This window comes from Perissodus microlepis, chromosome 10, assembly GCF_051167445.1.
Source record: "Perissodus microlepis isolate ML-2025 ecotype Zambia chromosome 10, ASM5116744v1, whole genome shotgun sequence".
NCBI classification, from domain to species: Eukaryota; Metazoa; Chordata; class Actinopteri; order Cichliformes; family Cichlidae; genus Perissodus; species Perissodus microlepis.
Window position 1 is genome coordinate 11,864,382 of NC_140470.1, and position 13,061 is coordinate 11,877,442.

General features: G+C 40.8%; 2 protein-coding genes across 9 annotated transcripts in view; one reads left to right on the forward strand and one right to left on the reverse strand.

The window, feature by feature from the left end:
- Positions 1–7,062, forward strand: part of LOC146378889 (connector enhancer of kinase suppressor of ras 2-like) — a 31,178-nt gene extending 24,116 nt beyond the window's left edge. For all 8 annotated transcript variants that reach the window (XM_084942022.1, XM_084942023.1, XM_084942016.1 and 5 more), the window contains 6 exons: positions 869–940; positions 1,175–1,245; positions 2,380–2,480; positions 2,581–3,061; positions 5,611–5,801; positions 5,889–7,062. In XM_084942022.1, coding sequence (XP_084798148.1) covers positions 869–940; positions 1,175–1,245; positions 2,380–2,480; positions 2,581–3,061; positions 5,611–5,801; positions 5,889–5,936 — 964 coding nt within the window. In that variant the 3' untranslated portion in view covers positions 5,937–7,062. The remainder of the gene's footprint in view (positions 1–868; positions 941–1,174; positions 1,246–2,379; positions 2,481–2,580; positions 3,062–5,610; positions 5,802–5,888) is intronic.
- Positions 7,063–9,987: 2,925 nt separating this feature from the next.
- LOC146378890 (olfactory receptor 52D1-like) lies at positions 9,988–10,950 on the reverse strand. The gene has a single exon (XM_084941633.1). The coding sequence runs from the start codon at positions 10,948–10,950 to the stop codon at positions 9,988–9,990; it is 963 nt and encodes a 320-aa protein (XP_084797759.1).
- Positions 10,951–13,061: the final 2,111 nt, after the last annotated feature.

A 13,061-nucleotide genomic window follows, 5' to 3' on the forward strand; every position in this document is an offset into this window, starting at 1 on the left:
GAAGTGTAGTTAAATGTTTCAGTGGTTTGGCTCACTTAAGATCAAAGTTGGCTGCATTTGGCTCACGGACCGTTTACAACAGTCGAAATGATGTTTTGCTGCGGTTTACTGTGAGCTTAAAGAGTTAAAATCATTAGGAGTGAAGGATTAGATGGTTTTTGTCATAGTGGTACAGTAGGTACAATGGTTGCCTCATGGTCGAGTTTGAATCTGCTAGATAGCTGGTGCCTTTCTGTGTAGAGTCTACATGTTCTCCTGGTGCCTGCATGGGTTCTCACTGGGTATACTGGCTTCCTCCCACAGTCTAGACATGTGAGATTAATTGGCAATTCCAAATTGGCCATAGGGGTAAACCCGAGCATGAATAGGCGGTTGTCTGTCTCTCTGTAGTTGCACTTTGACAGGCGACCTCTGCAGGGTGCCCCCTGCCTGTCACCGAGTGATAGCTGGGATATTGTCTAACGCCCACAACCACGAATGAGATAAACAGAAGGATGTATGACTTGATGGGTTGCTGTTCAGTACTGAGTTAAACAACAGGAATATTACAGGGTTTGGAATTGTGTTTAATAATTATGGCTCTATCTTAATTATTTATCTTAATGATGCCCTTCAGCTTTTGGGTTGAAGACTGTGACTGTATATAAATGGAATCGTACTTCATGAGGCTGACTCCCACTCCAACTCCCCAAAATAATCAAAGCGCTTTATCTCATGATGCGCAGTCTTGCTGTTTTTGTGTCAGCATGAATCAGTATATGCACGGCCATGTGTCGGTTTATTTTTCCAGCCGACAGCATTCACGTGGAAATGTGAGCCATACGTTGCTGTCCTTCTGCTTACGTGTGATTAAATATGTCCCTTTTAGTGCTTTCAAGGCTTGCCATCCGAAGATAAAGACCTTCTACTTTGCTGCGGAAAATGTAGACGACATGTCCCGGTGAGTTAATGAGGCTTTTATAGCCGTATTGCACACTCCCCAAACATTTAAACCCATACTGTCTGCAAACTGAATCCTCCTACTAATAGACTGCCCTCTCTGTTTGAAACAAAGTAGTTTTGCAAGTTTATTAGTCAAACAGTTGAACACACACACGCACACACACACACTGGTATGAGATGTTTCATTGGATGTTGAATTGCTGTGCGTCAGTGCTGTTGTTCTCCCCCACAGGTGGCTTAGTCGTCTCAGTATGGCAGTGGCAGGCTACTCTGAGCAGCAGGAGAAAATGCGCCAAGACCAAGGTGAGATTAGTCACAGTCTGTGTTCACGGTGCTGCAAGAATTTCTTCAGCTGTTACAGGTCAACAGTTATATAAAACTGATGATTTCTAAGCAGTGGGGCATCACGCTGTTGCTTTTCGATTGAGGAATTACGTACATAAAAGTTGAAACAAATGCGTGAATAATTATTTTGCCTAGTCTTCATTTGGCAGAGGTTTTGATTTGCTGTCAGAGGCTCACAGCAGTAATTAAGCTGCTGTCTTTACTGTTTAGAACTGGAGGTGCAACAACTTTTGCACCACAAATGGACAAAACTGGTTGTTCCAACATTAACGTTTCTTTAAAAAAAAGTGACTGTAGAGATGACTCCATTTAAATTCTTGCTTCTTTAGTTCGGTTCACTTACTTTAAAGTAAAGACTTCTTTGTCTGAATCTTTCCACTGGGAGATGAGCTCATTAATTATTTATTTGACTGTCAAAGTTTAGAAGAATTACAAGGAAATAAATTGGGGATTTGAAAATTATAACTTGGCTTAGAGTAAATTTGATGCTATGGCCTGGAAAAACAAGACCAGATGCAGAGGATTCAATATACAGATTTAGATCAGCGGCAGAGGCGTTGTACTTCCGCTTTACATCAGATTCAAGAATCGCTTCGTCGTGCTGAGTATAAATAGTAATTTTAAGGGGCTGAATAACTTCTTCAGCTTCTTAAAGATGGACCGGAAATAATGTAACTAACCCTTGCGCTATTTAGAGGAGCCTACGTAGGAACCTTGCATGGGTGGGTGGGTGAGAGCAGGTTTATCACTAGCTTCATGAAAACAGGGTCTTTTGCTTTACAGAAGAGTTTCTAAATTAGAACCATAACACCTCCAGAAGACCTATAAGGAAGTTCTCACATCTTAGATTCATCCTTTTTCACACTCCAGAGTGGACCCGGACTTGTACATCACACCTACCCATCCACACTCCTGCCACAGTACCCTTGTCAGAGCTGTTAGTCAGAGTTTGATTTTTCCGACCTCATGCAGGTGTTCAGATTGCAAACTGTATGCGTGTGAGAAAAGTTACCCCTTTCTGCTGCATGTAGAAACAGTTGATTTTTCTTGTGCCTAGAAGTATTAACTCAACAGTACTTTTGTACATGACAGATTACTGGAGTGAGAGTGATCATGAGGAGATGGAAATGCCCTCAATGTCCAAACAGGACAGTCCACCACCACCTTATGACACCTATCCCAGAGCATCCTCAGTGAGTCTGTCAGCCTGTAGTTCAGAAATTTATGGTTGATTTACTGAATTTTCCTCTGTGGCACACGTCCCTTATTTTTCTTACGTCTGTTTGTAATTAGGTGAGTCCTTACCTTGAACCGAAACGCGGGCATCTCTCCTCCTCCGACACCTTTCAGTCTCGTTCTTCTCATGAGGAGTTCCGCTCAGAGCCTCAGGAAGGCAGCAGCAACAATGGCATCTCCCCCGGGCCAAAGACGAGCAGCCATCGAAACTCGTGGCACGACCAGATGGAAAGCAACACACGGATGCACTATCTCCAGACGTTTCCCATGGAGGAATCCTTGTTATCCCAGGACAGGGACCAGTTGGCGATGGAGTACCGCAGGCAGGCCACTCTGCCTGCACAGCGCAGTCTGCTGCAGGAACAGTACAGAGCCCTGCCCTTGCCCCTCAGGGCCAGTATTGATTCAGAGGCAGGAGGGAAACCTCGCAGCTTCACACTTCCCAGGGACAGCGGCCTCCATGCTATCCTGGCTGCCACTGCTGCTTCTGATCAGGGGGAACCGCAGCACTATCCACTGGACCGGTCCAGGGATGCAGGTCAGATTCCTTATATGAATTTTCAGTTTTACTACAGTATGCTGCCTGTCATGAGAAGCCAAACAGTTGCAGTCTTCTCTTTTGTATTTATTTTACAACATTTTTACAGGATTTGAATTCACCAAAGCCCCTTATGGTTTAATAACACTGTTAGGCTATAAAGCAATAGCAACATGCTGCTATGGCTAATGTAATCACAATTGTAATCACAGTGTCCCCAACAAGTCTTGTTTAATCACTGTTTTGGAAACTTTTCTAGGACAAGTAAAACGCTTCTCTAAGTGGGCTTTTTATTTACGTATTTCATGTTACAGAACCAAATGTCTAAACCCCGTATTCATCCAAGACCTTACAGCATCAAACCAACATCCTATTCCAAAGTGACCATGAATGAGGGAATGAGATGTGCAAACTGTAAAATCCTGCTGCACTCTATAGCTAACAGAAAAACTAATAAAATAATTATTTTCCTAAAAACTGTTTAATGATGGATTTTTGGGCTATATACCAATAAAGCTTAGGCCTCAGTCACACAGCTGGTAACCCTCTAGAGAATGATATGATTGGCAGGTGGTTGCTTCTAGTTGCTAGGAGGGCACTGCAACAAAAAAACTCCTTGTTATTGCTTTGCTTATTGGTAGATTGCCGCTGCTGCCCACAGTCTGCATGGAAGATATTGATTTATCTGTTAATACTAGAAACTGATTGGTAGTGAAACTGAAAAGTGCAACGAAAGCTGCCTTCAGACTATTGCCTGCCTCACTGCTGCAGGTAATATGGTTCAAAAGGCAGGGCAGTAGAACTGCAGTGGTTTGCAGCACTGCCTCACAGCAAGGAGGTTGTGGGTTTGAGTCCACTGGCCGGCCGGGGCCCTCCTACTTTTAGTTTGCATGTTCTCACTGTGCATGCTTTGGCCTCTCTGTCCAATTTTTTGGGTAATTCATGACTGTGAAAAAACTTGGCTGAGAGTATGAATCTGTGCGTTAGCCCAGACTGGCGATCTGTTCAGGTGCTACGTCACTTCTCATCCTGTGACAGCTGGGATAGGCTGTGACCCCACTGAACTCCACCCTGAATTGGTTAAAATGAATGAAATTTATGGATGGATTGAAGTATTCACATATGCTTGGCAAGATTTTTTTTCGTTATTAGCACAAGTTGACATTCTTCTCACAAATTTGAGGCATATTGCTTCGATTTAGACAGTCAGGCACCACCTCTTACAATAAACGATGCTATAATCACCGTGTCTGCTGTATTCAAGAGAGGTCAACAACAATATCCACTTACGTTTAATCGAAAGCGTTAAATACCTCTGAACTGAAAATCAGTTCAGATTAACACATTTGGAGCCTGACAGGTGGCTGCGATGAAGAGCTCCTAGAGCTAATCTGACAGTTTTGTGGGGGTACAAAAATGTTGAGGTAGAGATGAAGACGTCGCACACTTAACAGCATCACTGAATGGTCCTGCTGTGAGAGCCTCTCCTGCTCAGTGTTATATGCAGATCAGTCTTTTCATCAGCACACGGCTGTGCAAATGCGCTTATTTGTCATCATTTATTTTATTAAAGCTGCTAACAGGCAGTCAGAGCCAGCAAATGTCAGAGGTTGAATACTCGCTATTATTGCTTTATTGGATTGGATTTAAAGCCAGCCCATTCGCCATCCCTTGAAGTCCTCCGGGGAAGTTGTCTAAGTGAAACGAAATTTAGTCTTATTTGATACTGATTTATCTTGGCAGCCCACTCTCTTTTTCTCTCTAGCACACTCTCTAGCTCATTCTTTCGCTTTCTCTCTCTCCTTTTTCCCTCTTGCCTGATCGAGATGTCGTCGTGCCTCTCGGCGGTGTTTGGATGGCGAGGCGAGGAGGAATCCTTTCAGCCCAAGTTAATGTTGAATTCAGAATGGGATAAAGAAGCTCGCCCAAGGCCCCTCTCTTCTTGTCCTCATTTATCTATTGCTCCGTGGGTTCGGTCTCTCCACCACTTCTAATAGGGATGAGAAAGCAGACACAAAACAGGCGGCAAACAAAGTGCGATACATTTCAAAGCACAGCCCAAAAGCCTCAGAATGTACCACCCTGCTTCCAAAATACAAAACAGTGTGTGACAACTCACATAATCAGAGCCCGAGTGCAGTGTATGAGTGTTGGCAACAGGGGGCAGTGCATGAAAACAGGAGACAAATGGGGTTTGGGTAGCTTATTAGAATAATGCATGAGATTCCAGTTTCCTAGGTTTAAGGTCCTTTTTCTTCCTTTATTGCTGTCTGAAGAAAAAAGCACAAATAATACATGTAGCTCTGACTAATGTCTTAAAAACAAAATAAATGTTTACTCATCTCGGGAGACGTCCATAGGCTACATAATTAGTCAATAGGCTAATCAGTAAAAAATGAAAACTAGAATTGATTCATCCAATTAGCAAAATGTTTTTTTTTAATCACTCTAGGGGGAGCGTTGTTAGAGGGTGTGAAAAGGTAACAAATCTCAGTTTCGACTTTAGTTTACTAATATATGTTTTTTTGGTGCATTTTGTGTCTTGCCAGGCCATGGACGTGACTGCAGGATGCAGACGGACTCTCTGGTGGATTTGTACCGTGCCCTGGAGCAGACAAACCTGTCTGATCACAGACCAGCCAACCGCCTGGAATACAAGCGCTCGTTTGTCCGCCGAGTTAACGACCCCCTGCTGAATGACAAACTTCACCGCTTACGAATTCTCCACAGTTCACTCAATGTATAACAACACATTTAAGCATGAATTATTGTTTTATAAACGAGTTGCATTTGCTGATTTCTGATTCGTGCTTTTATTTTCTTGCAGAACGTCCCCCTTCAAGACACAAATCGATCGTTGGGTTTTTTAGGGTAGCCTGTTGAGACTCGGTGTGGCGGTGACAACTAAGCTATAACACCTCTGTCTGCACTTCACACAGCTGGCGTCCCAGTGACGGAAATGAAAGGCACCAAAAACCATTGTTTACCTTCTTGGTTCTCCATCTCCTCTCCTTTACACCACCTTCAACTGCAGTCCACTTGCAGGAGCACAAAGACTCGCTATCCCTATTTGCCTCATCGCTTTCTTTTTAGGATGAGGGCTTTAACAAAAGGCAAAAAAAGATGCCTGGCTTGATGAAATAAGTTATAGGCTCCCAGGGTTTATGGCAAATAAGCACTTTGATTCCATGTCAGAAATTTGTCAGAGAGGTTTTTAAATCATTGCTCACGTGCATGGCCACGTCCCTTTGCTTCTGTTGAGTTGTTTGAACATTATGCTGGAGTTGTGTGCAGCTGCTCATTGTGCACAACATTTGGTTATGCATGTGTGTTTGATTCATGGGTATGTTTGTTGTACGAGTGTACAGGATGTTTTATATATATATGTATATATATATATATATATATATATATATATATATACATACAGATATTATGATATTACACTACAGCAAAAGTGACTACACGGTGTTTTGGGTTACTTATACAAATTGTAAATCAAGTGCTGTGCCTCAGTGATAGTGAATGTACATTGTACTTTTCCAAGAGAGGTCAGAGAAGACACAGAACGCAAGCTATCCCTCAAACCAGAGGCACAAAAATAAAAGGCTTGGCAATAATGAACTCGTATTGTAAATTACAGATGAACGATCAGAATAGTCGTCTATTTTTGTATGCATGCTGTCTACCTGATTGTTTGTAAGACATTTTCTCCACCCCTCGGCTCACCCGCAGTCCCTTACTCACCCACACACACTCATGCACACAAGCGGCACAGTGTATTTCTAATTCTTATACAAACGGCCCCAGAAAATTGAATCATTTTCTTTCTGATTGTGCGCCGTAAAAAGCAGAATAACCGTATTTATTAAGTGTTTAATGTGCAAGCATGCTTTGTAAGACTAAAACATTGTACCCAGCCATGTGACTCACATATCACACCTGTGCCATATTGTAGCTGCATTTTTTTTTTTTAAATAAAGTACATACATGAGAACCTCTGCTGAGTGTTTTTCTTTCTTTTTCTACTTTAATGATGAGGCTGCTCAATTTACATGAAACTTCAGGTTTTCTCATAATATATAATTAATGGAACACGTGGGAATAGTGCTCTGTTTAGTGCAGGTATAACTGTTTATTTAGGTATGCTACTACTGGTTTAAAGCGAACCTGCGGGTTCACGGGACAGCTGCACGTCATTTGCCCCAATTACATTAACACAGAGAGAGCACACATTTATCTTCTCAGCCTCAAGAATAAAACAGCAGCCCCAGAGGAGAAAAAGCCTTTGTAGAAGCAGCACTGCTCGGTACTGTACGTGTGCCCATTGTGAATCTCTGCATGACAGTTGGTAGGAAAATCCAGTGTCATTACACATAACTTTGTTGACAAAAAATCAGTCAACCTCCACAAGGCACAGAAAAAAGACGGCCTTTAATTTTCTGCCACGTCCTTCTGTGGATGCCAGGTACTCCATCCCACTGTGTTTGTGTAGCCAAGGTATTGCACTATGGCCATATGGAGATATTCAAATGGGACTTGTGATTGAATTGTAGTTGAAGCTAACATAGAGTGGAAGAGAATACCCCAAATTGAATTGCCAGGTTTCACACTGCCTCATAGGTGTAAATAGTAATGACTTTTTTGTTGTTGCTGTGATGTATATTGCATTTAATCTGCATGAATTAGAGTAATGTTGCAAGTACAAATTTTGCTGCTACCGACTGGAAATTAAGGAGCAGTCCCACAAATATTACCCCACGATTATACTTAGTAATATTCTTGTTACTGTGTCAAACCACACATGATTAAATGCATTTTTCTTATTTCATGTTCCATTTTAAAATGTTTGGTTCATACCAAGAAACCCTCATTGCGTGTTTTCCTTATAAATAGTCCTCTGTGTCTACAATCTGTATTTTATACATTACATTACACATGCAACACAACCACGATTGCATGCAGACAATATTTACTTCACCAGATTTCAGCACAAACGTCTCAGTACTCATTCAGTGTCATAAAATCAAACTTGTAATTCTCATTTAGATGCCTTTTTCCCAGTGTATCCCCCTTTAGAACATCAGAGGTAATAACCTGGGTTTACACAGCGGGATCATTTATTCTCCAGGTACTTCTAACAGGTCAGCTTTGCTTTCATCTCACTCTCATTATAAAGGAGGTCATAATCGTATCCAGATAAATAGAAAATACTGGCTGCTAATAAGAATCATCATCCATTCACAGGAGTTCTTATTTATTTGTTAGTTTGCTACATTTACAAAACAGTGCTAAAGACAGATATGATGAAAACAGACTGAACAGAAAATTTAAATCATAGTGCTGACACGTGTTAAAACAATGCAACCGTTTGTGATGTGAACAACTGAGCTATTTGTTCTAAATTCTGACAAGATGAGCTGAACTAAATTTCTAAGTCCAATGCTTCTGTTATTAGGTTAGGCCTAAACCGAGTTACAAAAAAGGTCTACACACACAGATTCACTCACAGGGTCTTGGACTTCATATATTTGGGGATATTAGACAAAGTATTACAACATAACTTCCTCTGTGCCTTAATTGCATGTATCCATTTTGTATTTTGTAAGCAGTTAGAAAGTTAGTAATTTGTGATCATCAGATTTTGGATAAAATAGATTGATACTACTAAAAGTGTATGAGGAAAAATACTGCAATTCCAGCCCAATAACACAGGAATTACACTGCATAATGGCGGGCATCTTAACAAAAATGTTGCGACAGCTGCGATGAGGCTCAGGATTCATCCAGGGAAGGGCTGCGTTACTGCAAACAATTCCATGCAAAAAATTTCCATTTACAAAATGAGAAACACACAAACAGCGAAAACAAAACTCTATTCATACGTGCAGACTCAGCCAGACGTTACATACCAGCCAAAATGACTCACATATTTTCTAATTCAGTACTCTCTGTTCATGCGGCATCTATTCTCAGCTGCGTCAGAAAGCTTTGTTAATCATATTTGGGCCCGAGAAAGTTCATTTACGAATGCTTTTGTTGTCACATTGGCCTGCAGTGAGCTCTGTGTTCAGTGCTTAACCATTTTGCCAGTGATTCACCACAGAGTCATCACAGCCATTTACAGTCAATCTTCAGTTTGAACTTCTACCCACTCACGTGTAACTTGACAAAGTTACAGAAACTAAAAATAGTGGCAAAAATGTGTTTTTTAAATGCATTTTTGTTAACGCGGACAGATTTGATATGGAGTTTTTTCTTCAAGCATTTCGGCAGCACTTCTTCCCCATAGTAGAATCAGGTCTTTAATCTCCTTGAATCCACTCTAAGCCTTTAAGTACTTGGTAATATCCTCTTAATGTGACATAGGTGTTATCAACTTGATTTAATGAATGTGCATGACTAGCAATGGCCAGGCTAATAGAACAGACTATCCCCCCCCCCCCCCCCCCCCCCCCCCACAATTGGCTTCGCCTTGTTAATTCTTTTGTTTCTTTCACTTCATGGTCTGAATAATGTTTCATCTGGAGAAAAAAGGCACACAGAAGAAAGATTTGTGAAAAAAGAGTGCATCAAATACGCTGCAGCAAATTAAAAGTGAATTAACAGCAAATTTAAAAAGACCCATGGAGATAGGCAAACAAAAAACTACCTTTGATTTGATTTATGATTTCAGAGTTTATTTAACAGAAAAATGCACACCTACGAGAAATTGTTGTATCATTTACATTATTAACCCCCCCTAACACATGATTATGAAATGTGAAGTCAAGCAAATATGAAAAGATTTATAAATCAGCTTTCATCTGACTAAAGGTCACAGACGGATAAATATCCATTTGGCCAGATGAGAGATAAAAGAGAAACATTCTCATTATAGTTTTTTAATCTCTAACAATTATTGCCAAAGCAATGCATATCAGATCCTAATCCACAGTCAGTGTCTTTGCTAGCACTGTTGTCATGACTTTGTTTTTAATAAACAGTTTCATTATGCAACCTCTCACTGTCTGAGTGCCGAGTCCATATAGCACTGGGTTGGCAATGGGTGGAATGATGATAAAGTATAAAGACAGGAAGATCTGTGCTTCGACAGCCACATGACTCATGTTAAATCTGGTCTGGATTACTTCAAAAAGGGAAGCAATAGTGTAGTTCAACAAAGACAACAAGTGTGGGACACACGTTCTAAAAGCATTGGCTTGAGATTCTTTTGGAAATGTCCTACATACTCTTAAAATGTGTGCGTAAGAGAAAACTATCATCACTAATTGGGGGACTATAAAAAGAACAAGAATTGCAAGTCCTACAGTGCTTATGTACTGTGCATTTGTGCATGAATTTTTGACCAGTTCCATGTTCACACAGTACAATTTTGACATGACTTTTCCACAGAAGCGAAGCTGTAAGGTAAGGGAGTAAAAAGATGTAAAAACAATAAATGGGTATAGACCTGTAAATGCAATGAGCTTGCATGTTTTTGAATAAGACATGATGCTGTAGTAATGGAGTGGGGAACATATCGCAATATATCTGTCATATCCCATAAGAGCTAAAATGCAGAACTCCCCACTTGCATATGTGTGCAGGAAATAAGCCTGAGCCATGCACCACTTCAAGGTCACGTCGTGCGTTTTTGATACGAGCACAGCCATGATTGCAGGTAACAAAGCGCTGCTGCCGTAGATTTCATTAAGGGACAGCATGCAGGTGAACACGTTCATAGGTTGATGCAGCTGTTTGTTTTGGTGTATAACAGAAATGAGCAGTACATTCAAAACAAGGGTAATGAGGTAGAGCAGGAAAAATACACTAAACAGCCCATCTTTGTAGTTTTCCATGACAGCATACGCAGTCATTTTGAATGTTGCTGCAGTTGTGTTGTCCATGTTTCAGTTCAGTTCTGAAAAGAAAAAAAAACATGAACTTCAAAATAAATATATGACATATTAATGACACATAAAATACACACTGGACACAGTAAAAGATATCAGCAAAATTGGTTATTTCTAAAGTGTTCAATCATGATTTGTTGATTTATTGATTTATTGATTTTATGGTGCTGAGTTTAACCTAGATTTGCCACTGAAGTTCATAGTTATAAAGCATATGAAGCGTTTGAGTAGCAGGTACTATCTGTACAGTTACAGGTTCAGTGAGCAGGAATATACAGAGCATTTAGAAGCTATTTTGAGCCTACTGTACCTGTTTCTCCTCCTCTCCTTGCTGCAGAGTGCACTGCTTAAGTGGGCAGCCTTTTATCGCAGCTCAGGGTGGGTTAGTGGTGTGCTGATCTCTCCTGTTACCATGGTGAAAAAAAAAAAAAAACGTCCCTCTGCTTCACAAACCCCTTTCAATTGTCCTTTCCTCCTATGCACATAATATAAATACCATAAAGGTCTTGCAAATAGATATAGATATTAAATGACTAATCTATACATCCAGTGGAGACTCCACATTTCATTTAAAAGCTTTTAGTGCTTGACATTTATTTCCATTCTGTTGTATTTTACATTTATGCTGCATTTTCTTGAAAACACATAAACGTAGCTTGCTGAAGTCTTAATTCTTACTTGCGTTGCTCAATCATTCGCCATGAATCATTTGTCGGCCTGATTAAATGAAGCAGTTTGACAGTTAAAAGTATTGTTAATTTCCCAGATTTGACCTATAAGCAGTAGACATCCTAACGCACATGTGTTTGTGTGTATGTGTGTGTATGGTTGCTATAGCCTGATATTATACACTCACTTATGCTCATGCATGTACACAAGGACATGACTGCTAAAGTTCAAACCAAGCATCAGAATGGGGAAGAAAGGGGATTTATGTAACTTTGAATGTGACGTGGTTGCTGGTAGACAAGCTGTTCTGAGGATTTCAGAAGCTGCTGAACTACTTTTACCACACAACCATCTCCAGGGTTGACAGAAAAAAGAAGGGCTGGGTGAAACTGTCTTGTTGATGTCAAAGGTCAGAGAAGAATGGGAAGACTGCCTAGAGCTGATAGGAAGCCAACAGTAATTCAAATAAACACTCTTTACAAGCAAGGTATGCAGAAAAGCATCTCTGAATGCACCACATGTCTGGGCTACAGCAGCAGAAGACCACACCAGGTGTCACTCCTGTCAGCTAAGAGTAGGAAACTGAAGCTTTTCTGTTAATCAAATTTGGTAAGAGTGTGTTTGTGTGTTTGCTGATAGGGTCTGTAAGTTTTCTAGGCTCCTAGACAGCTTTAATGCTATAAAGGACTGGACAGGGAGAGAGAAAAAGATCTCCAACAAGTCAACACTTAGTAGATGGAGTTTTGGACTGGTGCCCCCGTGACCATGCAGCACTATGATCCCCGTTCTATTTTTGATCAGTGCATGTCCTCTGGTGCACACATTAAACAGCTTCACCACTTTCTATCAAAGAATCACAATGAAAGTAAGTGTAGATTCAAAAGAATATGAGAAATGTTCGTGCATGCCTTGAGCTCTTCTTATAATATCGGAGTTCACATTTCTCTTTACTTACGAAGTCAGCCCTTGGGTAGAATTGGCAGAATGCTGCTGCTAGACTACTTACTAGTTCAAACACATATCACCCCACTATTATTTTTCCACCAGCGCCGGGTTGTGCCAGGATCCAGATCAAATTTCCCCCTTACATACAGAGAAATAAAAAGTTTGGCTCCTGCATATGAAGCTCAGAGCCACTCATCATCTTAAATTTTGCATTGCCTTTAATTCCAGCATTCAGTGCTCTAAGGTTTACTAAAGGTCCCCAGTGCCCAAGAACCAGACAAAAACTAATAGCAAAACAGGCCTCAGTGTCAAAGCTGGTCTTGCAACAGCCAAACCTTAAGTAAGGAGGCTGTCCGTTCTGTGAAAGAGAAGTCAAATCTGAAATCTTTTGCTGATTGCCTTTAAAAATCAAGTCTATAGAAGCTAAAGGAGGACTCATGTTGTGTTCACTTTCCACTGAGCTTTTAGGCAAGGCCTCCATAAAAATAACC

Excerpts from the sequence above, each read along its gene's own strand:
- LOC146378890 (XM_084941633.1), bottom strand. The coding sequence starts at position 10,950 with ATGGACAACACAACTGCAGCAACATTCAAAATGACTGCGTATGCTGTC.